General features: G+C 40.7%; 1 protein-coding gene across 1 annotated transcript; it reads right to left on the reverse strand.

Moving 5' to 3' along the window:
• Positions 1–1937: 1937 nt before the first annotated feature.
• On the reverse strand, positions 1938–26504 carry YWHAE (tyrosine 3-monooxygenase/tryptophan 5-monooxygenase activation protein epsilon; the record flags this gene model as incomplete). The annotated part of the gene is made up of 6 exons (XM_082008374.1): positions 1938–2500; positions 6551–6687; positions 7511–7717; positions 8522–8628; positions 14072–14271; positions 26441–26504. 6 exons carry the CDS (start codon positions 26502–26504, stop codon positions 2448–2450), a joined length of 768 nt encoding a protein of 255 aa, XP_081864500.1. The 3' UTR covers positions 1938–2447.
• Positions 26505–26612: the final 108 nt, after the last annotated feature.

The raw sequence follows: 26612 nt of genomic DNA on the forward strand, positions 1-26612 counted from the left end.
CCATCATGTAACTTCTTTGCTGATCTGGATCCAGAGACTTTTACCTTTTATTTGAAGTCACCTGTCCCATTTCTTGCTCTATAGTGATATTTTTATACCGTAGGAACTTTTTCATATCCACCTCCCCCAAACAAAATGTAAGCAACACAACCTGTAGAGGCCACCACTTCTCTGTGCTGCTCTAGGCTGGAAATGAAACCTGTAGCCTAGGGCCACAGGCTGTGCACATGAGCTTTCCCTCCCACCTTGTACCTGTTGGGAGTCACCACTGCCCCTTCCCCCCAGCTCACCAGGCTCAGAGCAGCACCTTCAGAAAAAATTGCTTTTCCTCTTTTCAGCGATAACTGGAAGTTTTGAGCTCCCACAATAAAGCTCCACAATGTTCATACATAAATGCCTCTCAGTACTGCCTTGAAGAGGAAGAGAGGGCTAGTCCAGCACCACTGGCATTACTCACCAACTGCTGACAGCTCCTTTGCATGGAAGCATCTTCCCAAGCAAGCTGTGTCACCTCACTCCAGTCCTAACCCAAAGCTAGAAGGGATGCACGTTTTGAATGCTGTGTTACAGAGGTTAATACTAAGCACCTTCACTTAACAAAGAACCCAAAAGGCTACAGGGTGGACAGCTGTGTGACAAGCAAATCACAGCTCCAGCTTCCATTTCCAAGTTCTAGACCTCAAACTGTGCATTTTGCACTCTACCTGCCTTAGAAATCCTTCACGTTCCACCTCTGTCCTGATGCAGTACCAACAACAGTTCCAGTAAGCCCTGAATAAAATATAACCAAACATGTTGCCACTCACATACGATCGGCTTGGTCTCCTACTTTCTGGTTTCTGACATTCTGCAGTTACCAAACACTGCCCCAGGCCTGGAATGCTGTATACACTGTAGTGCATATACACCATACCACTGTATATGCTAGAGTGTATATACTATACAATGCTGTATACGCTATTATAACCTCTTCAAGACTACGCTCAATAAATTTTTACAAAAAACAACTCCACATCTTGTCTTTGTTGTAGAAACTGTTTCATCGCATGTCTTAATTTTTTGAGAGGGAGGGCATGGTTTTGTTTCCTCACTTGTCACACAGCCCAACTGAATCTCTGGTTCTTGAGTCAAATCCATCTACAGAGAGGGCAGCCCTGCTACCGTCTATTAACAAGAAGCAGATCACTCCTAGAGATCTCTAAGACAGTGGACATTAAGTAACATGTTTCCCTTCTCTCCATTTATGTAACTGAACTGGATGAGGAGTGCCATAAGGGCAAGAAAGATGAATGCATCAATCAGATCACAGCTTTTTGTGCATTCAGGGAGGGAAAGACTGAATAAATGGCATGGAAGAGCTTCTAACCCCTCCTGATGCACAGCAGGCTGTCTTCCAGGAGGCTGGCCTCATGGCTATACTACTTACACGTAAGACTGGGATCTATCTTTATCTCATGTCTGAAGAACAATGCTGTTACTTCTCTTTCTCTCCCCCTCCAAATGTTCCTATTACAAGCAACAAAGGAAAGTTATTCTTGCTGAAATAACTAAAATATAAAAGAAAGTCACAGCAATATTTGGCATTTTTAATTTAGGTTTGTTTTATTTAAGTTTAATGTTAATTCCATGCTGTGTTTCAGTAAGAACAATACAGATTCTGTATCTGTGGCTCCAGTCAGATATCCAGTAGTACAAATTAGCTTCAAGTTACACATACTGAACAAAAGAGGTTGAGCGAGCGAAGGGAGATGGGGAAAGGGGAGGGAGAAAGAAAAAATATTGAACACGCATGCAGGCTTATCAATGCCACCTTCAATGCTAACCTGCTTTGAGGAAAAGTAAAGAATAGGCAAGAATGAGCAGCCACGGATTGTTGAACTGTTACCAGCACCATGATTTTCAGCAACATTTCAGCAGTTTGGAAACTTTTTGTGTTTATACAGTAAAACCACTACAATGTATGTCCCAATGCAACCTGTAACTTCAAGCTAAACACCCAATTAAGTTTAAACATTGGTATAAAATTCAGTTTAAACAGTTATAAAAAAAGAAAAATGCCACCACATGCCCACTACCTTGCCATAAGAAATATCTCTCCCCTACAAGTCTAATGGCCTTCAGGTGTAACATCCACTTCTAGTGGCAATCTCGCCACATCTGGCAGGAGACAATACAGTAATGCTGAAAGAGCCTTTACGCAGTCCTGTTAGTGTCTTAGAGAACCTAAAAGCTGGCACCAGTAAAATCCACAGAAATTCACTCTTGCCTTTAAGAACTTTTAAACTGTGTAAAAAAAATAAAAATAAAGAAACCCAACAGGGCAGGAACCTAAATTCTGAGACCCAATGTAAAAGTCAGATTTTGGTGGTTCTCAGAGTGACACTGAGGGTTTTTGTGGGGAAGGGGAAGGGTGGTCAGAGATGGGTTCTCTTGTTGGCCTTTGTGTCTCACTGGTTTTCATCTTCCACATCCTGCAGCGCTTCTTTATTCTGTTCTTCACCTATGAAAGTGTTTAAAAGTAAGGAAGACATTAACTTTTAAAAATGAGACCTGCAGAACGGCTTAAGAAGCATCTAGAGATTAATAGTTTCATGCAAGTACACACGCTCACTCACACACTTGCGTAAATCTCACACACACTCTCATAGCCAGTTCTGGAGTGAAGTGTTTCCATGGAAATTAAGCCTTACCACTACCTCATCACATTCCATACAGAACTGTAGCACGGGCTATTAGAATACATACGCTGTCATAAGTACAAACAACAAACCACCACTGCTGAAAACTAAGACTGTGCATGTGATCAGTCCTGTTGATCAAGATGTGAACAGCCAAGACAAAAGTCATCAGAATGGCTATAGATCAACATCCTTAAATTAGAACATACCTTCCCAAACCCCTCATCTCTACTCCAGGGCACGCTAAGGACATCTATCCACTAGCTACAGAAATGAGACCAAAACAGTTTTTAGAAATTCAACTTTTTTCTACTTAAGTCCACTCAAGTCTCAACAACAGCAAGGTACTGCAGTCAATTCTGCAAAACAACACTGACGGCACGTATTATTAAAGGTACCAAAAGAAATACGGAAAAATGTCCCTACTTCAAGTCCAACACGACAAGAAACCCTAGGCTTCAGGTTATTAGAGAAAAACATCACATGGAAATTCATCTCTCTTGAGAAACAGCCAGCTTGGACCTATTCAACCAGGCTGCAGCATGCAGTAAAATGGAAGTCTGTTCATAAAGACACTTGCAGTAAGTGGTTACACTTCCGCTGCCCTGGGTGAGATGCATGCAATGCCTTCTGCACATCTTTGCCCGAGTCCTACTGCAATAGGAAAAAGTTTAATGCACTTCAGCTAATGCCGTAACACATGCATGATTAAGTTTAATTGATAAGAGAAACTGAAAAATGTTTTCTTTACAATTATCCTTAACCATGGGAGATGGTACTCTCTTAAGGGCAGTAAACAAAAACTACCCATACAAAAAAATTAATTGGCAATAAAATCCAATCAAATGAGACTAATGACTTTCAGCATATAATCAGAACGCCTGCTCAGAGCATGCCCAGATTCAGGATTCTCACCACATACAATACAAGGTAGTTTGGAAAGAGGTGGCCTAGGAACACAAGACATCTGACATTCAACAACAACAAAATTTACATTTTAAAATTACGCAACGCATCTTTTAAGATAAAAAAAAACAGAGGCCCTAACCCAGGAAGATGATTAAAAGAAGATCTGAGCATGCTCTAGCCAACGCACTTAAGCAAATACTCCTGTAACAGGTGATAGTGAAAGTACTTTTCATGCCCAAATATTCTTAATATCCATCCAGGTATGCAGCTCAATTCCCAAACATGTAAGTTACTTTGGATCTTAGTCAAGCATTTTGGACCTGCATAGGGGTAACAGGTCACACACTGGTAGAACATTGCTTAGCCCTGGAATGGACTCAAAGATACAAGCAATTTATCAGCAGCAAGAGAGTGACAGAGGCAAGCATGATTAGTGATCAGAAAAAAACTGACTCTGAAAAGCTCACTGAGCCATGATGAAGACTTACAAAGTAGAGTTTTTAGGAAATGAACAGTTGGACTTTCCTTTAGGAATCTATACAGCAGGAAAGAAGGGGAAAACAGGAAATCATATGAAGACGATATTACAAGCGTGAAAATAAACTAAACAGCTCATCTATGACATGGTTAAAAGATACAGTAAATGAGACGGAGAAGTGTAGCAGCTGAGTAACACCTGATTTTACAAAGTCATTCCCTACAACCTACACAACTGAAATCACAACAGGCAAAAGCTTAATGTAAAAGAACAAGCCTTTTTCAAGTCCCCCACCCCTTAAGAAACTGCTAATTGTGATGATCTTTCTGAATGCCACTATTAACTTTTACCAATCTTCAAAGGCTTTAACCCATTTCAGAAATATGGAGGTTCTGGAAGCAACAGTTTTAAATGCACTCAATCAGCACATGAGTATGGTATGAGGAAACAAGAAAAACTTAACTTTGCACCTATGTCTAAACGTTATGTATAAACACCGTATTTTTTATGGACCTGAAGAACTGCACCACGATTTTAAGTAGTTTGTAATCATTATCCTTCTGGCATGTATCGTAAACAGTAGCTAGGAAATACTTCATGAAGAACAAAAATAGCTATTTTCTATGCTATGAAGCTAATTAGGAAACAAGAAATTTGAAGCTAGATTATGCAAAAGAAATATAAACAGCCCCTGTAAATAATCTTGTTGAACTTCTGTGATACATGAGATACAGGAGACATGTTAGTCAGCTTACATGCAAACAGAGAGAGCTTTTGCAAGATGTTCTAATGCTACTATCTCGCAACAGCAATCCAGCCACTGAAATGCCTTCCTCAGTGTTCCCACAGAGCACCAGGATATTTGGCTCCATTAAAAAAAAAAAGTCATACCTCAATTGTGGGAATTGGGAACAAAATTTCTGTTTCCAATGCCTACCATAGCAAGGCAGGCATCTAATAATACCTGCAGTATTTAGAACAGAGCCCATACAGATCCATCCAGGATACATGCATGTGCTTCTGCACCATTAGATAATCTTGCATCTCTGAACACAAGGCATGCTGCCTTGCAAGAGACTTAAGCACTAGGATGTAGGGTCACCTAGGAGCCAAGACCCACACATCTACAGTTTTCCGAGTCAAAAGCCCAAAGAAACATGGGTAAAACGTGACCTGCAACATTCAATGCTCACCATCTATGCAAAGAGCTAGAAGCTATCAAGTTAACAATACTTCTTTAAAACAAACCCATCGATCCTACAGAAAAACAGGTAGTCAAGAGATTCTACAATTGCTTTCAAATGGACACTACACCAACAAAGTACTCCAAAATAATGCTATATGGCTATCACCATGCTTCAAGTAACATCTTACAAAAAAAAAGTTCAAGACACTCATTTATTTAGCTGAAGTTAAGCAGCAGTATTGTTTCAATCCTCTGCATTTCTAACTACCTAATACACTTTAAACAGGACTGACTTTTTTCTCCCTCCAAGTTAAAAGTAAAGACAGACAGCTCTTTCCACTTGTCTCTCCAGGATGTAATTTTTGTAGAAAAAACCCCCACGAGTTTAATCTTTCTAGATAGAGAGCATGTTTAATTCACTACCAGTAACCAGTAAAACAGAAGGCTTAACTCAAAAAAAATCTGAACAGTAAATTTGTACTTAGCATTGTATGTGAAAGTTTAAGAGGAAAAAGTCCATTCAGTACGCCAAAAAAACACTTTAAAAAAGTTGAGTAACTACCAGATGTTAGTAAGCATAAGCAATGTCCCACCCTCTGGTACTGCCAGGGGATGTATTTGGTATTTGCTCTGGCAATAGCCCACTTTAGGAGTTGCAACCTAGCATTTTTGAGATCATTAAAGAAAGTACTTCAAACATCTCAAGTAACAGATTTTTTTCCTGATAAAATATTTTACAAAATCCCTTTTCCTTTCGCCTCTTCTTTGTACTCAGTTCTTCATAAGAAGAGTATAAGATGCAAAGTGCTGTAAGGTGAAGTGATTAATATGATGGCAGTAGATCTGCCACTATAATGCCAACAGAAATACCGAGCAAGTTGAAAAAAAAGGCGGGGGGGAACAACTAGATCATTTGCAATACTTCGTCCTGCACTGGAAATTCACATCTCGTTGTAATGACAACCATAGATGAACATGACAAGCCTTAAGAAAGAAAAGCTGAATTAAATGAAGTCACTGCTTTTAAAATCACAGATGCCTAAACAGCCAGGTGGGGAGAAAAAAAAGGAAAATAATGTTACTAATTCCATACCTCCTTCCTTCAAGTAAGAGCTGAAAAGCTTCTCAAAACAAGATAGTGCCACCCCCATCAACTTACCACAGTTAAAAAAAGGACAGAAGTTCAGGAGAGTCAATTATTAGGAAAGACAGAAGTAAAACACCAAACCAATCCACATTTCCATGCTGTTTCGTCAGCAGCGGTCAGGGGACATCAGCATTTTAGAGCAGTCTACTTACCATCACCCTGCATGTCTGAAGTCCATAGTGTCAGATTATCACGTAACAACTGCATGATAAGTGTAGAGTCCTTATAGCTTTCTTCACTCAGTGTATCCAGTTCTGCAATAGCATCATCGAAAGCTGCTTTTGCCAACCTACAAGCAGAGAATGAATCAGACTTAACATATATTGCTAAACAGAATGCAGAAGCACACAAGTGAAACTTGTGCCTCAGAACACCTATCTTCTAGTTTGGCTACATGACATCCATAGCTTCTATAACACTGTTAAATAATTTAAAAATTTGTTTAGATGTTCATCCAAGTATCTACCATCTTCAAAACCAGTCACTTTGTGTGCTTAAGAATATTTTTACTCAAGGACATTGGTTTTAAACATTTCTATATCTTGCGGTACAACTGATCAAGGTCTGCTTAAAAGAACGTGTATTACACAGCCTGCGATGACAGGAATAGAAGATAAATGGTATTTGCTTCAATCATCACTTTCATGCTCACATGAGCTGAACCACTACAGATGGATAAGCTATTGTCATTCTATACATGCTCACAGTTCACAGAAATTAGGAACATGATCCCTCTTACCTTGTGTAACAGCCAACAGCAAGAGAGGCAAGTTAAATCACCTCACACTTTTGGCAGGATAAGGGCATGCACAGACTTAACATGGCAAGCTGTTAAACTGCCATTAGTTGATCAATCCAAGGTTATCACTATTCTGCTTCTCATACATGATCTACTCCCAGAAAAACAAATGGGTCTGGACTCAAAAGAAAAGGGCAAAAGTTGAAAACTTTTCCAATGAATTGACCTCAAACACAGCAAGTCATCAACTACTAGCAGGAAGAAAGCCAGCCCAGTGTTCCCATTGAGGAAGAGCAGTTACCTAAGTAGCAACCACTTCTGGCTTGTCTGGCATTCACACAGAATTTCCCCCATCTTCCCAGTCACTACCTACCTGCAGGCACGATCAGGAGAATTAAGAATTTCATAGTAGAATACAGAGAAGTTGAGCGCAAGTCCTAAGCGGATAGGATGTGTTGGCGGGAGTTCTGTCATTGCAATATCACTAGCAGCTTTATAAGCCACCAAGCTATTCTCTGCAGCCTCCTTCCTGTCATTTCCTGTAGCAAATTCAGCCAGATACCTATGGTAGTCCCCCTTCCTGAGAACAGAAACAGTAATGAGTCAGTAGTCCTTCTTTCCCCACCAGCCACTAAATTAACAGCTTAGTTCCGAAACCGATGTTTGTACATTCACAAAAGACACTGCTGCTGAATTGCTGTCTAAACAACAGAGCATTAGTACTTGAGTAAATTTTAAACCATCAGGCAGGAAAAACAGTTTGGCTTCACTTATTTTCTTGCATTAGTACATGAGATCATCGTATTACCGTCTCCATTACCAAACTGTGTCTCTGTACAATTGCATTTCATCTGAACTAGACAACTCTTTGATCTGAAGGATAGAGACAATTCAACTACAGGGGAAAACACGTTCTGATCACTTAAAAGATTTAAATTATGCTTCAGAAAGTACAAAATATGCAAAATAGTGACCACAGCAACATACTCCAAGGGCAAGTTTCATTTGATAATGCAATTTTAAAGTTATCCGTCTACCTAATTCTCTTTATGAGTGTACAGGTCATGCAAGAAAACACTGAAGCAGGGATGCAATTTCTATGTTATTAGCTCAAGAAAACAGTTGTTTCTTACATTTAAGAGCTGCACAACAGCTTACGTTAAGTTCTCATGACCTTATTCCAAACAACAATCAATACAAAACCACACAACCAGGATACTAACACCTCAAAGGTAGCCAAAAAGTGATATTGATTAGACATGACTGAACTGCCCTCCTTCTAGAGGTTACTGTGGTCGAGTGGGCAGAACACATGTATATCTACTTTATTTCTGTCTCTAGTTCAGATACAGTTAAGAGGTCCTTGCCTCAAGAAAATACTTACATTTTGTAATAGAAAACCTTGGACTCGCCAGTGTTAGCTGCTGGAATGAGGTGTTTGTCCAGTACATCCAGAATGTCACAACAGATTAACTTCAGTTCAGTCTCAACCTATAAAAAACACCCAAAATGAAAAAAGGAGGCGAGATTAGCACATAAGAGTAAGAGCTATTTCAAAAATATCAAAACATCAAGAAGGCCACACCATAAAAATCCAAAGAGGTGGGGACAGAAGGAAAAAAAATACAGCTGCTCCACAGGTGCGTTAAGCAACACAGTTCTGCATAATTAGCTGGCACACAAAAGAGGCAAGGACTGATGTATGACAAAATGCTTAAGTGAATAATGGAATTATAAATGCCCTGGAAAACATTTTGCTAGACAGTTGCATTAAGTTTGTCTCAGGATATAATTCCTTACTGTAAGGCTTGCGCAACTCCTAGTTCCTTACATTTTTGATCCTGGAAAGCTGCCCTAAAAGTGACAATTTGAAGGTAATTAATACAAATCAGCTAAACTCCCATTACACCCCAAAGTTAAATGGCACTTTCAGAACAAGTTTCTAGTGACTACTTGGGAGGCAAAACTAACAGGAGAGCCTTAAAGACAAAAATCATGGAGTATTAGAACAGAATAAAGTGTGCCACACAAACAAAAAGGTCAGATACAAGAGGAAAACCAACTCCAGAAGATACAGACTTCAGAAGCAGGGAAAAAAGCAAAGTGCAGCAGCAACTCAGAGAAAAAGCAGAAATCATCAACACTAACAGTGAGATCTGTGGCCAAAGAAAATAAAGCATTATTTAAAAACAGATATTGGATTTTAATAGCCAAAGTGAAAACATGGGCACATCACCTTCATATTTTCTAATGTAGAATATAAAGAAAGGTCTATGAGGTTAGGTTTTACCACAGAGTTTCACATCTGAAAGCAAAGAAATGAAGCATACCAAAAAAACTAAAAACTGCCTTTTGCCATGAACGTTGCCAAAACCAGACTTGCTCTGAGCATCCTATGTCATTCACAGTAGGAGTGGTTGGTTAAGTCCAGATAGTTACCTACTGCTGCTCTTTTATGATTTTGCAGTAACTTTCACAGCTACACCTGAAGACAACTCTGGGTCAAATTACTTTTATGTACTATTAAAGTAGAGGTTTTCAAGTAAAGGCATCAAAATCAGATACAAGAACTACCAGGAACTGCATGTCTTTGATCACAAGAGCAGCCCCACTTAGTCCACTATCCCTTCCTATCCTCCCTCCCACGCAGTTCTCTCTCCTTTCTTTAAGCATTTCTCTTGCCATGTAATATTTTTATCACCATATAGCTCCCAAATTATTAAGGTTTACAACTACAACATCTATCCTCAAAAGCTGTTAAAATTACAGATCCAAAACAAATGTTAAACTGGCACATACATACACATACCGATTTCTACAAAATGACTTAACAGATTTGCAAAAGTTCCTTTAAAGAAGTTAATCTACAGCAAATTTCATGTACAAACAGTGTCAGAATGCCCTAATATTCAGAGGAAGAGTTAGACACTATACTTAGTTATATGGTAAATGCTTAAGGAAGTTGCTGAATTATGGTCATTTGAGACGAATCTACTTCATATATTCTTGGGCTACAAAAGCTATAAAACCTTTGGCCAGCAGTCAGTTCCTGCAAACTTCTTTCCTCTTGATCCTCTTTTTCAATGACTTCTTTTGCAGAGAGATCTTCAGCAAAACTGCAAAGAATTAAATCAGTTTCTAATCCTCTTTTGTTAAATAACCATACACGTACAAACTTCTATTTCATCTCAGACAGACCTTTTTCAGTTTTGCTTAAAGGATCAGTCACACAAGTAATCAGAGATCAGCTGCTGTCCAGGGCAATGTAAATGTCCTACCCAAGCTTAAGTTTAAAAAGATTTAATACAAATCAAGTTGATTAAGAACAAAACAAAAAACCCCACAACAAAACCCTAAAAGCTCTTTTATGAAAGGATCTGTTCTAGACAGAGTGGCTCAATGAGCTCTGCAAAGCAGCAAACCAGCACAAGAGCCCACACTAAGCCTGTTCAGGGCATTCAGAAAAGGTAGGTTTAGGATCTATCACCATCTCAGCTCCAAATATGACAAATGGTACCACAGGCTCTGACTGGCAAGGAAGGACTGCTCACCCTGATGGGTGCATAGAAGCCCCCACAACCCATCCTGCCTCTCTATTTTAGTGGTAGTGCTGGCTTAATCAGATTCCAGACCATGTTCTTAGCTCTGTAGATACAAAAGCTTGTAAACCACCTGGTGATCTAAATAAGGAAACTTATTAGAAGCAACCAAGGGAAGGGTGGCCTGTACTAGTTCTTTGACCTGTTTTAATAGGTAGCCCCCAAAATAGCTGCACCTCACAACTGAGAGGCAACATGAAACTAGTACGGTAGGGAACAATTGCTAAAGCCTGTAACCTACCTCCTTCCCACCCTGCCAAAACAGACAGGCCCATAACCCACATTTATGCCAATTCATAGCCTAACCTAAGAAGAGGGGAAGGAGAAGACAGCCTTGCAGCTGCTCCAGAATACAACCCAGAGCACTAGAAACACACATTCTCAAGTGCCACAAATATAGACCAGTAAGAAGGGGGCAAATACTTGTCCTACGCTATTATAGAAGGGATTTGGTTTTACCACAAGGAAGCAATCTCCATTATGTGGAGATAATACACCACTTCATCCTCTCAAGGATGAAGAACACAGGCCCCAGTGTCTTCTCATCTACAGAGATGCAGTCAGACAAGAAAGCCAGGGGCTCTACTTTTGTGTATCCAAATGGCCACAGGACCGAGGAGAGCAGCAAGTAAGTGGCATTTTTCCCCATGGCTATGTATGCGTTTCACTAGTTATCTTAAGGGAAGTAGAAAAACAAAACCACTTAAGTGGTTTGGATCAAGGCACAGCCTGGCACCTTCCATCATCTCTCAGTATTGCCTAGTTTGCGCTTCAGACAAAACCAGCCTGGCCCTACTCTAACACCACCATCATCCCTTGAGTTCTGCCCCAAGTCATACTGGCTAGTAGCTCAACCTCCAAACAATTTTGAGACATGCTAAATTAAATGCTGATGTAGACCAAAACCATCAAAGAACTACTTTCACACAAACTACACCTTCCATTTCAACTCAAGCAGCACTCTATAGCTGAGCAAGGTCACAGCTGGTTCTGGTGGTAGGCAAGAGATGTGTTTTTCTAGTGATACTGGTTCTCTCCAACTCCCCAGTGCTTTAGACTTGGCCAGTCAGTCCCCAGGCAAGTGTTTGGTTTCTTGGGGTGTTTTTCTTCTTCTCCAGTGCCTTTCAAACCTGGGAAGAGTCTCCCAACAACACTGAACTTACTCTGAAAAATGCTACAATAGTGTGTATTTGTTGACAAGGTAAGCATAACACCTAGAACTCTGCTGAGCCTGCACTGGACTTTCTCTCTTACTTGAGAAGCACTGAGCATCACAACAGGGCAGCTGTGCTGCTGTTCCAGCAGTGACAGTGAGAAGCATCATCCAGACCTTTGCAGTACATTCTTCAGGTCCTTACTGCTCCCATGCCATCTTGCCAAACCCATTAACACTCTCCTTACAGCAGATGCTAACTAATAGTAACTCCCAGCAGCTACAACACAATCTGGCATGGCACTGCACTTCACCTGGCCTCTTGCTCTTGATACCTACTTCAAGGACTATATACATTCATTTCTTGTGCACCAGTCTGTTCTGCATAGTACTTGCTCTCTTTACAAAGAGAGATGCAGAACCATGCCTTTTTTACAGTCCTTTCAAAAACAAGAAAAAAAGTCTTTTCACTGTGAAAAAAATCTGGAAGGACACAGTATAAGACAAATTCAAACAATCATCTGATAGTTATTGTCTTATTTTATATGATCTGTTAGAAAGATTTCAGACACCCATCAAGAAATGGTATTTAGGACTGTATGTAACTGGCAGAGCCTCATCCCATCAGCATGCCAGCATAAAATTAGAAACTCACAACTTTAACAATTCCATGGAGCAACAGAAACCCTGTGAGTCAACAGAAAGTAGTCCAGAGCCATTCCTGAGAAAACATTTCCAGGCCAACATCATTTCCATTGGTGGTATATGAATCAGTGCCAGGTGATATAATAGACACCACTGTTTCTCTGGAAGTGGAGATGTGAACCATGTGGAGGCACTTGTACTCAAATAATGGAGATTAAATCTCTACAGAAATGTGTGGGATTTAAATAGTATGGGAGCATGCCTGCTCCATGCTAAACCATCATTTAAGGAAAGGGGGACCAGCAGGAGAACAACTACTCACTGTTCTAATAGCTGACAGTTTCATTAGCCCTTACTGATGGGAGTCAAAGCTTGCTTCAAGTTCTCCATTTTAAGTAAAGTTGCACAGACTGACTAGACTCAGCATAAAGTTATGTGGATCAATTTTTCCCTCTCTCAAGAGAGAGAAAACAGCAAGGCCCTAGAGGTTATTACACATGCAAGTTCCACAGCTGAGATGACCACGACATCTTCAGATCCCCCATCCCCAGGAACATGGAGTGCTTTATCCCAAATTGATTGCTTTAACTGCTACCAGTGTAACTGACCAGCTTAAGGAAGAAAAAAAAAAAAAAAATCTGCATTTTAAGCACTAGATGCTGTCAGAGAAGCCATACTATCTCAGCACTCATTTCAACACACACATAGCTGCCTGAGCTAATAATAGATCTGCCAGTTCAATTATACAAGACCAACTAGGCAACTATTGTTCAGTCACCCAACTGCTAAGCACTTGGTTTACAGCAACTCCTGCCAAGTTTTCATCTGGGGGTGGGGAAAAGTAACAAAACAAGGCCAACATACATGAAATGCAACTATCACAGTGATAAAAGACAAGGTAAAGGAGTCAAAGGTGCCATCTGGCTTTACACTGCCTGTCTTTATGCCGAGAACACCAAAGATCCGTCCCCATTGGCATTCCAACTAACAGTATTAATATTGTGAACCCTGTAGGACAGAGTACTGCAATAGCACCAACTGCATCCGTAGTCTGTATCAGCCAAAGCAACTTTTATCAGAAGTAGAAGCTTAACAGACAAACACCTCCTTTGACACCGTTAATTTAAAAAAAAAAAAAAAGTTGCTTGGGGTAAGTCAGGTTGGAGGGGAAAGAATAAAGCCTCCTAAGCACAAGCAGCCTCATACTTGAGTAAGCAGGGAAGAAACAAAGTGCCAGCACAGTTCAAATACTTAGCAGGTATGTAAATGCACTGGACAAAGAGCCCCCACTTTCTACTTCGAGTCTACAGCCTTTTTAGTGTTTACACAAAAATACCCAAGCCCTCCCCTCCACCAAGCATATTTATTCTCCAGACAAGGAAGGAACAAGCTTCATCCTTTCAAGACTGGTTATACAGGTCACCACACTGGTCACCACACTGCAGGCAGTCTAAAACACCAGTGCAGTTTATAGCAAGGGTAACAAAAATAGCCCTTAACTAAATAGCATTATGCCGTAACACCAACTACACCTTACCATTTGCCGATATTCCCGAATCATTTTTAATTTGTCTTCTCCACCTTTGTTTTCTTCTTTCTGTTCAATGCTGCTGATTATTCTCCAGGAAGCTCTTCTGGCTCCAATCACATTTTTGTATGCAACAGAAAGCAGGTTTCTTTCTTCCACTGTCAACTCCACATCCATTCCAGCCACTTTCTTCATTGATTCAACCATTTCTAGGAGGAAATGGTCAGACAATTATTCTCATAGCTAAAGCATCTTTCAAACCTTTCAATAGAAGTTATACATTAATGATAGCTTATGAAAAGAGGCTCCCTCCTCCTTTCATACACAGTTATTCCTCCCTTTTATACTTGAGTGTTCCAACCAAACCAATGAGCATGTACACAAATGAAGTGTCTGATGTTCTTTCAAATGCATTTGACAAGGGTCCCAACAAAATTATTTGTGTATTTTTTTGTTAAGAGACAGACAAAAAGGATTTAGCAGCAAGCATGTTTGAGTGGATCATAGTTATCAGTACAATCCTACAGGAATAAATATTCTTCAGAGTGCTTCAGAAAAGGCAGTGAATAGTGAGAAAAGCATGAGCAAATGTAATCTGGCTTTCAAGCATAGTAAGGATAAACTGAAGAATTACAGCACGCTCCACTGATTTGTCAGCTGGAATACAGTGTAACATGGTAATTAACCAAAAAATAAAATCCAGATTTGAATAGATGTAGAGAAGTATGAGTACTATTATTAGGGAAGCAAGTTCCAAGAGGAACCACCAAAAGAAAAATTAGATGGTCGGAAAAGTAGCAAAAAAGTCATTCTTTTTTTGAGGATAATCAGAGCAACCATATCTACTTATGCCAAGCAGCTATTTACACTGAAAAGTAACACAGAAAATACAAATTAATTGATACGTATAGTTTAAACCTTTTGGAAAGGACTTCTAAACCTGAGGTTCAAAAAATTATTACTAAATATAGCTTTCCTACACTCAAGTGGAAGCAAAAGCTTGAACTACTTAAGACAGGTTATAATCCTTTCATTACCTAACCACATTAAGATTGCTTGGGACATACTAGAAAAGTAAAAGCCAAAGGTGTTAAATATACACTAATTGAGGGCTTAGTCTGAGACATCCAGGAATCATAGCTTTCATCCTGCCACACAGTGCTTTAGTACATTCACCATTCACCTTCCAGATTCTAGAACTGGTGGGAATCCCACAAGACAGAAAACAAGACCATTAATGAATGAGACTAGGCCCCAACTACCTTATCTACTCAACAGGACAGCTGTTCCATAGCTATCTGCCAGGTAGAGGAACACCAGAACAACATTTAGCTTCTACCAAAAGCTTGATGATGTCATTAGGCTATATCCCCCCTAATACGATGCCTTACTGTTCTGTGGCCTATTTACCTTGCCCACTCACCATCCTTCCCCCACCATTTCACCTCAAGTTCTGCTGTGTCATAGCAGCACAAGCAATGGGAAACTAATTAAGCTTAACTGCCAGTTTTTTTCCCCAGGTGCCAAAGCTCACAATCTTAACAGGCATAAGCTTTTTCAGCAACGGGAAACTGTAGGCTCAATCTTTTTCCCTGACAGGAGCAATGTTAACAGTCTCCAGCAGATCTCCACACGTGTAGGACAAAATTTTACTGTGGCTCTGTTCTTACCAGAGGTGGAAAAAATCCCCACCTCTACCAGTAGATTTTGCTTCTCCAGATCACAGAAAATAACAAAAAATCCACCAAGGATTTGACAGAACATCACCCTACTGCTGCAAAATAGGGAACTGTTTCTGCTGAAGACTTCAACAATTGCTGTAACACCCCACATACACACAGTTAATATTCATATAAGCACGCAGTCTGGTAATTTAAGCTAGCTAAGGTAAAGGCAACATGACAGAGTTACAAATATGTAACTTAAATAATGCAAGCACTATGACTTACTTCCTGAAGGATGACCCTACCACCTATACAAAGATTTTACTTCAAAGTACTTTTAAATTATGCAAGCTAAGTCATCTCACATCCAAGTTTCTTAAACCAGCACAGCTACACCCAAGATAATGTGCCTGACAATTTTTGTGAACAATGACGACAAACAGGAATTAAGGCTTGCAGTCTCTGCTACCTGGGTACCTTTGCCAAGCTCCAGCAAGAAACACAGGGCTTGTCTCTAAGCTTAATGTTCAACTGCCCTCAGATAAGAGGATTAAACTCCAGATGTAGTGCAGTTACAATTAAGAAGTTAACCTCTATCTGAGAATGCACAGTCCTCCCTTCAACTGTCAGCTGTAGAAGTTCATGAGCTGAAGAGATAGCCTCTACGTAAATACAAATAATTTCAGTGTAGAAAAAGGAGGGAGTAGTCATGCCATACTATTTATTCATCTATGATGCTCATTCCCAGACATCCACCATCACTCTGAAGGCCTTTGGTCTGACCCAGGATGACCAGTATGCTTTAATCAAACACGCATGGTTTTGGCTGTGTGGCAAGCTTAACTAACCAAGATGACATTAACTTCATCCTATTAGATCTTCTCTGAAGTTAGGAAAGCCAGAGGAAACTGAGTAACACTAACACCTTCTCTGCAACTGCCACGTTTCTGAAGTACGCCTTGTCTTTTTCCATTACACTTGTGTGTACCCCACAGGTAATCTCTAACCATCATACAGCAGCACAGAGATTACAGAAGATCTAGCTGGTCTTTAAAACAGAGTTTAACGTCTTTTGTACTTTACCAATTGAGATTAACTACAGAGCATTCCTGTCATACTAAGGGATGCACTACAACACTTCTATAGAAATCCTGCTTCTTGATGAAGTAAAATAAATATTCACACCTATCTCATAACAATGATACATGTGTAATAACTACTTCAGAAGTGTGGAGGTGAGAAATATGTACAGTAACAGTTTCCAAGATCTTCTGGACTGTATCAGGAAACTGCCAACAACTGGGGAAAGAAATGGGCAAGTTTTAACAACTGTACTACAATTTTCCTTCACAATTCTTCCCTAGAAGCAGATTTCTCTAACATGGGAATTTAAAAGAAAAAAAACTATACACAAGACTTGCTGTTCCCTGTAAATGAGCATCTGATTCTCAGAACACAATCATATCATTACAAATTTCATCAATGGCTTAGCTGCTGCAGGATTTTTCCATTGCTAGCCTAAACACATGAGCCCTTGAAACAGAGGTCCAACATCTCCGTGCACTGGAGGACAAATCAAATTTAAGCCAAGCGATAGCTTTTACAGAGGCATACCTAAGACCCAGTCCTACAAGAAGCACAGCCTCCGGCAGTACATATCAGCCCTGTTGCATCTCTTTAGTCTTCTGCAGAGGTCATTAGCTATCATCTTGCAGAACCATAACCACAGAAACAATGGTGCCAAAAGAAAATGGGTCAACTGCTCAGAACTACTACCAGAAAACAGGCCTCGTCACCCCAAGATTTTTACAACTGTGAGTTGTTAACAAGCCAAATAAACACTTTGCCAAGCGACAGACATCAAGAATAAGACGAGGAGTCGAGCGGAGCACCTGAGGTTCTCCTCATTTGTGCTGAAGCACGTAACTCTCAAGCTTCACCAACTCTTCACACTAGGTACACAGACTGTCTTAATACGCTGATGAACTGAAAGGTCTTCTCTTCAAAATCTTAATCCTGTAACTAGTTAAATACACAACGACAACTTAGAATCCCACCCATAAACAAGTATCTTACCCAAAGAGAAAAGATTTATCAGCCTACATACAAAGCTGTTGGGAGAAAAAGGTTTCTAGTTTACTTGCAATAAAAAAATCTGGGCTGGTATTTCAACAAAACAATATTATGCATATACCTTGTTCTTCCATGGTAAAGCCGTAATTCAGCCCTAGAAGGTTAAGGCTAAGGAATAATCTTAAAAACTCCGGCAATACAAAAGCAAGAGGACAGCATATCTGTATCTTCTTCAATAGAAACCTAATTCTATAAAAAAAAATAAAGCCACCTATGCCTGCCAACAGGACAAATATTTTATATTCTAAGTGCAGCTTTACCTAACTGGGAGATTTCATAAGGACGTGAAAAGCTCAGAGACCATTTAAGACAAAATACAAGTCTGAGATTACATTTCGGTACGAAGGATTACTGCAGTAATGACAATTCCTTGTATACACAATCTGGAGATGCTTACACTGTATTATGGAAAAAGTGATATGCAGATTCAAAAAGACAGAGATTGTAGTTTAAGTGGTTAAGTTCCAGCCTTTCAGCTGACTGTGTCTGTCACCCTATTACGCTACTGTCAGATCATGCCACCAGAGCAGGAAATCCCAGAAGAGTAAGATGTGGAAGGGTATAGGAATATTCTGGAAAATGACATGCTTGCCCTAGATTTACACCCTTCCCCAGCCATTTGCTGTTGGTTATTACAAGAAATATCACAAATATCATAATAAACATACATTTGGCCTGATCAGGTTTGCATGTTCTTACAGAAAAAGGCATTTAACTGAGACTCAAAACAACTGCCTAAGATACTACAAAACCGTAACAATACTCATGCCATTTTTGAAGTTCCTATGTTCTACTACTATGATTAAGATGCCTGGCTCCTCATAGCAAACATTGCTGACTCACCTCCAGCCACTGCAGAGTAAAACAGTAGGGACACCATGCATAGTTTGTAAAGCACAAAGAATTCGGACAGTGGTTGCCACTACAGCGAGTGCTACCTGCAAAAGGTTTGTAAAACAGCCTGGTACATGGCTTGGGGTTGGGGTCTTTCTGTTTTAATAAGAAAGATTTAATATGAAAGATGAAGATTATGCCTTGTTCTAAGCTAAAAAATAAAGGGGAAGTTCACAAGTGTCAAGAAGCATGTGTTTGATAACCATCCACTAGGGGCCGACCAGAATTCATACAAGGGGCACAGCTAGTTAGTAATGAATGCCTCTTCACCAGGTAGAGCTGAGAAACTTTTACCTCTCTGTTGCTTCTCAAACTCTAGAGATCCAAGTAACTTAGGGGAACTGGAATGTCCCTGTGTAAGCAAACATGGAAATAGGTAATGTACAGCAAATTTAGTGGAAAGACTAAAAATCTTCCCAATATAGGATAGAAAACTTAAACGGTAGACAATAGCAAAGGAGTAGCCAGTATCTCACAGTTCTATGAAAGTTTGTGCTTCTAACAGAAACCACCTGCCCTAAACAAATGCTGATGCACTAAAGAAGGGAACCCATTGGGGCAAAACTACAGGATTTGCAACCTCTAGTTCAGGTATCATATAGTGCTTAAGTCTCTCACTAACCATGATGCTACAGTGTCTGCTTTTTTGTTTGTTTTATGAAGCATCTAGTTATATAGCATACAACATGGTACTCCTTATCTGATGAAAAATTTTTCAATCATACACAGAATCTACTTCAACTGTACTGCTGAATTAACTATCCCTTGCCACCACATACATTGCTTCAACATGACCACAGGAAAAACAAGAGCGAGAAAAATCTGTTAGTGGTGTGCTTAACTTCCAAAAGAGGAACTAAAGTGAGAAAGCTTGTTAAAATAAGAAGAGAAAAAGAGCTTGTTGAGTAAAGGTGGGATAGAGATGACTTGATGGTCATCATACTGCAGGCTCAAATAAAAGTGAACCTTAGGAAAATGCAGAAGGTGGCATTCTTAAATACTATGAAGTTTATATCGGCAGAAGCACAGCACTTCAGAAAAGTGTTTTAAGTTTAATCCTTTTTACTCCCCTTAGATAAGAGGAATAAAGCAGACCAAGATCTTCAAGCTTCTAAGCTGGTGCTCAGTATCTATGTCAGCATTTCAGTAGCTAAAAGCTGCAAATGAGCATCCATGCAGTGTGATGTGAGGATGGGAAGAGTACAGCATAAAAAACAAGTCTTCCCATGTGTGTTCACCATAGAAGATCGTGCACCATAGCCAGTATTCAGAGAAGACTCAGTACAAGTATTAGTCTTGCACTTGTTCATTCTTGGAATGAACAAAAGATGATCAGTGGCAAGTCACAAGAACTCAAAATAAAGTATCTGATCCTAAGCTGTTGTGTATAACCTCTCTACTAAAGTTAAGACTTTAGTAGCAGCAGCAAACACAAAGTGGTTAACACTATGTCAATTTTCAAGAAAGGTTCCAGTAGACACTCAAGAGGAACTACAGAGCAATTAACCTAACACTCACAAGGGGTCAAGTTAACAGGAATTACATAAAAAAACCTGAACAAGTGGGAGTATTCATAAACACTATATTGTAGCGCATGGCCTTCTGCAAACACAAGTAATGCCTCACAAATCTACTGTGATGCTTTGAATGAGCCAAGCATATGGACAAGGAAGACATGATTGTTATAGTCTACCTGGATTTCCCAAAGGCATTTGACAAGGTCCCTCACTCAAGGTTCTTTAAGGAACTCAACTGCCATGGGATAGGAAGGAAAGTCCTCACATGGATAAACACTTGGCTGAAAGACAGGAAACAGGGTATGAATATAAGACTGAGGTGTTCAGAACAGAGAAGGATCACCAGTGGAATCACAGTGATCTGCGCTGGGAAGCATGCTAACATTTGTAAGTGATCCAGACAAACCGAAGCAAATAGTAAGTACTAACTTAGTAGTAGCAGCAAAGTGGTAAGAACAAACACAAAGACAAAAAAAGAATTGAAGAAATAGGGACAAGCGTATTTTCTTCATTAAGTGATGAGTGTAACCATGAAAATTAATGCCAATAGACTGCATTTTCCCTAGAACTGCAGGCCTCCACCTGGCATCAGTGGGCACCATCCTGTTCACTACAATGATCAGCTACAAATTGAAGCCAAGAGATGGCAGGGCTCATCTTTCCATCCATTAGGAACTCCTCTTCTACACACACTATTACACCGCCTGCATTAGGTTTTTCTGTTCTCTTAAGAAATACTGCGTTTGGCAAGTAAGACTTGAGAGGGCTAAAACCAGTCCAGCAGCTTGTGGGGGGGTGGGCGAGTGGCTTTCCCCTCTACCCATATCAATTCCATCATGCCAGCTCAGTATTTCTTTGACCTCTCAACTGGATGATTCAGGTCAACAGCTCAGAAAAGAAACAAGTCTTGCTCAAAGAAAACTGAACTGGACCTAAGGGTCAGACTAGAACCCAAGTAAACATGAGAAACAGCCAAGGGAGAGAGGACATCCCTTTTTCAACAGTGAGTTGTTGGATTAGCTCACCCCCCACTTTGCAGAACTGTACCTTTAGTTTATAAAAGCATAAAATGAACACAACATTTACCCTTACACACTACCTAAGTTTCTGCGATTTTTCTTCAAGGTCTTCATGTGGTTGAAGCACCCGGAGTAGATTATTACAGGCAATTAAAAGCAGGGTGCAACTACTGAGGTACTAAAAATTGATAATCCTATCTTAAGCTCCGTATCTAGAGCATGCCACACTTACCTCACATACAAGTTTTATACAAACAAGCATAAAAACCTAACAACTGTATTCCCAGAAGTTAAGACAACCAACAGGCAGAGAGGGGTGAAAAAAGTTCCAAAGAACATCCATACTGCACAATGGCTTAGACTATGTTTTTGTGGAGAAAGTAACAGGTTATACTGCTATTCCTTGTATAAGGTTTACAATGACTGGTGCAGCCAAGACTCTTCCAACATTTGACCGCGTGACTCTGCAATATAGAATCACAGAATAGTTTGGGTTGGAAGAGACCTTTCAAGGCCATCCAGTCCAACCCCCCCTGCAGTGAGCAGGGGCATCTTCAACTAAAGCAGGTTGCTCAGAGCCCCATCCAGCCTGTCCTGGAATGTTTCCAGGGATGGGGCATCGGCCACCTCTCTGGGCAACCTATGCCAAGGTTTCACCACCCCACTGTGAAACGTTTCTTCCTTATATCTAGTCTAAATCTACCCTCTTTTAGTTTAGAGCCATTACCCCTTGTCCTACTGCAACAGGCCCTGCTAGAAGTCTGTCACCATCTTTCCTGTAAGCCCCCTTTAAGTACTGGAAGGCTGCAATAATGTCTCCCCAGAGCCTTCTCTTCTGCAGGCTGAACAATCCCAACTCTCCGAGCCTGTCCTCATAGGAGAGCTGTTCCATCCACAGTATACAGTTCTACAAAGCATACCTGTACTTTTACATACTCAGAGAAATAGCTGGGTTAAGGCCAAATTATCCAAGCATCAATGGTATTTTCTGCATAATAAATCCTATGGACTATCACAAGTCTTTCTAAATAAGAGGGTTTCTCCAGTATTTGTAACCAAAATTTTAGTCTGAAAGCAAACATAAGCAAATCTAAAGACTGAGCCTCAACATAGATTTCTCTGCTTGACTGAGATCTGCTACTAAGTAATCTAATACAAGTACACAAGTGTACTCCAGTGTAATGGACACCAACTCAGCTTCTGGACTCCTCACAGATAACCAAACCATCTAATTGTAGATGTTTGTCTCCTCTGGTTGCTCTTGGTACCTCAAGATAGCCAAAAAAGCCATTACAGAAAAAGGTATTCTCTCACATAAATCCTCATGATCAGAAGTCAAATTTTATGGCCCAGTATGTAAACAATTATCACTTAAAAACATTAACAATCTAATTCCTCCAACATTTGTCTTGGCCATACTCTATCTACCTCTTTGATTCCTACATTTCTTAGGGATATGCTAAGATTTTTCTGGCTTTTAGCCCTTTCACAGCTACCCAATTCAGAGACAAAGAGAGCAGTCATACCCTAGGTCACTAGAACAGTAAGACCTTTGACGGACAGGTATAAGTACTAACCATTAATGTGAGGAGAAGGAAAAACAAAACCACTTAAGTGTGTTTGACATTTGCTTGAAAGAGACAGGTCCTCTGCAAACTGAAATTGAGACAATTTTTTTAAAAAACGGGTTCAAATCTTGAATTAAGTCCATTGCTGCACACATTACTGCCTTCATAATAAAGACATTTTCCTGATAGACAATTTATGAACACACAGGAGTCACATGTTAAGTTTGCTGTACTGGGAGCCAAGAGAGCTGTCAAATAGTTCTGTTGGCTTTTTTTTCCCTTCTTACCTATACCTTGACCTATTAGCTGTTTTTTGGGGGGAATCCCAAAGAATCCCCACACACACCTATTTCACCTCACCTAAGTTATACCATATGTAAATTTGAAGTCATATACCTCAAGATCTATAGTACTAAACTGCTGTTTAGAGTTTAAGTATCTGCTTACAGTTTACCCTGTGTCATAGCATGTTTCTCACCCAATTAAAAGATGTTACCTAGCTTCCACAATGAAGAATTGGTTTCAACATTAGCAGCAGTCTACAGGAATGCAGATACATACATTCTCTTAATATAAAGAACTCAAATATTAAAGAGGTAATTTCACAAACCAACACAATGTTACCTACTCCAATTGTTTTCCAAAACCAGAAAAATTTATAGTTACATATTATTCTATTAATAATAGTCTTTGAAGAAACAGCAGTAAGTGAGATTTCTCACCAAGCTTCCTGTATTATAAGTAAGCTTCATGGCATTTTGTGATTTGTCATGACATGCCTAAGCAGGTCTGTGAAGACAGAGAGACACCCAAATCTCTTAGTACCACTAGAGATCAGAGCTTAAGTGCTACTTACACTGCAGAAGTACCGAGAAAGTTGTCCCCTTAATCTGGGCCAAGATACCGAAAACAGTACAGATACAGGCCTGGTTTTCCAACAATTCACAAGTACAGTTTCCAAGACTTCATGAATTCCATTAAGTGGGTCAGGTAAGTAACACCAGGGAAGCTACAGCTAGATGTCCACCATGCTGCTATAAATGCCATGAAACATACATAAAAAAACAACCTACCACACACCACTCAGTCTCAAGGAGAAAGAAGATGGGACAGAACGTAAGACTATCCTAACATTAAACACAAAAATTTGTTATATTCAAGTTACACAAGAAACTTGATTACAATATACCTGTAGGCAGTACTTACCATTACACCATATTATAAGTGTCAATTAGTAACATTGACCGTGTATCTCGAAGATTAAACTGAAGAGCAAAACTAAGAGTAACTTACACTTTCACCATATTGCTTCCCAAACAATTTTGTTCACAGAATTATTTAGCAGTCTCAGCTATGATCTTGGCAGAACTGCAGTATTTCATACAAGCAAGAACAAATTATGCCAGTAGTATTTAATTGTTTCAGCTGAACAAGAATACAGAATTAGATGCTAAAACAGTATCTACAGTACATATTCTGCCAGGCCACGGACACGACAGACATGAAGCTGCATTTAGAACACCTAGCAGAATAAGAGGGTGCACCTTAAATTTGTTTACCCAACTTGACTCCAACAAACTTTGGAAGTCTAAAAACCACAGCATTGATTTAAACATGACAACTTTAAGTTCAGTGCTTCCTCCTAAATGATAACAGTCTCATTAGCATTCAGAAGTGATACAGCAAAAAGAAGTCTTTCACATTTTGATCTAGCCAGCTTGTTTCACAAACATTCACGATACTGGTAGAATAGAAAGTCTACTGAGGAAAATGCTGCACCAAGGCAATCCCTATTAATCAATTTTTATTAGTTGACAGGGAGTCTGATTGTTTTGCAGATCTCTACAATGGAGTAGAGTCTGATCACTTTCTAAAGAACTGATTTTACCACTGACTTAAGAAAACACCAGAATGACAGTCATGCCTCAAAAGCTCCCAAAGATGAGGAATCCTCCAGGATGTTGGCCACGCATCCAACTTGGGTTTCCACTCAAACCAAAGTCAACACTTTCAGTTGCACTGACTCATCTATACCAGGTGGAGAACCCTTTCACCAAACCTATTCCAGGAATGCTGCTGGAATTGGGACTGGGGGCCAGGGGGAAAGGCATCTTTCCATCTCACACCCTTTAAGGTAGGCAATTAATATACCGAAAAAAACCCAAAACCCTTAGCAGAAGTCGCACACTTAACTGGGAACATGGAATTGCATGCATCCATCTACCCAAATCAATTAAGCTGTACCCCAATACCTGTTTTTTTGGGGGGCATTTTTTTGTCTAAGTCCTTACAGTTATTGTGGAGACTGACTTCTCTCATTTAGTGGAATTCTTAGTTCCACTTTATTTCCCTACCGCAACTGTCACAGAAGGGAGTCTTACTTAGGCCTTTCTTTTTTGTTGTAGTTTCTACTTACCTCCCCAAAACATGCGTTTTTCAGATGTTCTGCAATACAGCTATCAGACACTTTCTAAGCCCAACTCAGTAAAAATATGTTATTTGGCTACGAAAATTATGAACACAAAGTATTTGGAGTGTCTTCCTACCTCTAAATGAAGTGTAACTGCATTAACACTTTTTCCATACAAGGGTATTTATTTCACTTTAAATGAATAAGCACAAGGTCTGAGGGCAAAAGTAACAGTCCCAGAAGAGCAACGTCATTGAGAAAATTAAAGGCCCTTTCTATTATATGCAAGGGAAACATGTTTAAGGAAACAGTTGCAAGACAGATGTTTGGGGGGCAAGAAACACCACCCAGGATGTTCCTCCCCTCTACCACTTTCTCCCCAGGTATGAAATGATCGATCATAGTGCAAAAGCTCCCAAGGGAAAAAGGATGAAAAGACAATGCTGTGAAAATAAAGTGATCTGTAATAATTTCTACCACATAATGAAAGCATATGCATTTTCTTTAGGCAATGAAGTGCCATGTACTCGATCCCTCCAGGGCGAGTGCTCACTCTCTCTGGGTTTGCCTGGGGCAGCAGTATCTCCAACCAAGGGCAAACGAAGAGAAAGAAAAGCGCTAGCCCCCTCCCCCGGCACCCAATACGGCGAGCAAACCTCTCCTCAGCATCGCCTCCCGAGGGGCCCAGAGAGCCGGGCACCCACCTTCCGGAGAGCACGGCACTGGGCGTTGTCTGCGGCAAGCCGACCTCAACCCCACACCGCCGCGCTCTGCGAGGTCCAGCCCGAAGGTAAGCAAGGCCCGGGCAGAAGAGAACCACCTCAAGCCGCGCCAGTCAGCGGCATGAAGAGAGATACTGGGGTCTCTTTGTCGGACCCCCTGAGGCGGGGGCGGCTCCCCTACCCCCCCCTGGACTCGCCCTTCGCAGCCGCCATTTTATTCCCGGCTTCTGCCGCCACCGCCCCCCGAACCGGGCCCCGCCCAGGCCCAAGCCACCCACTCGTTCAGGCCCCCCATCCCCAGCTCCACCAGCCCCTTGGGGCGCTCCCAGTCGCCATTTTGTCTGTGCCCCCCTCCTCCCCGCCTGCCCCCCCTCCCCCGTCCAGCCGCCATTTTGTGGCCGCTCCCTCCCTCTCCCCTTGGCCTTGCACGGCCTTCCTAGCCAGCGCTCACCATCGTAGCGCTCAGCCTGCTCAGCCAACTTGGCCTGATAGACGAGGTCCTCCCGATCGTCCATGTCCTGCAGGCGGGGCGGCGTTGGGGATTGCACGGGGCGGATGGAAGCCGATGGGTCTGGGGGGCTCGCAGCTACCAGCTCGCTGCTCTCCGGGCAAATATGGCGGCA

Source organism: Phaethon aethereus (assembly GCF_964289735.1).
Source record: "Phaethon aethereus genome assembly, chromosome: 19".
NCBI lineage: Eukaryota > Metazoa > Chordata > Aves > Phaethontiformes > Phaethontidae > Phaethon > Phaethon aethereus.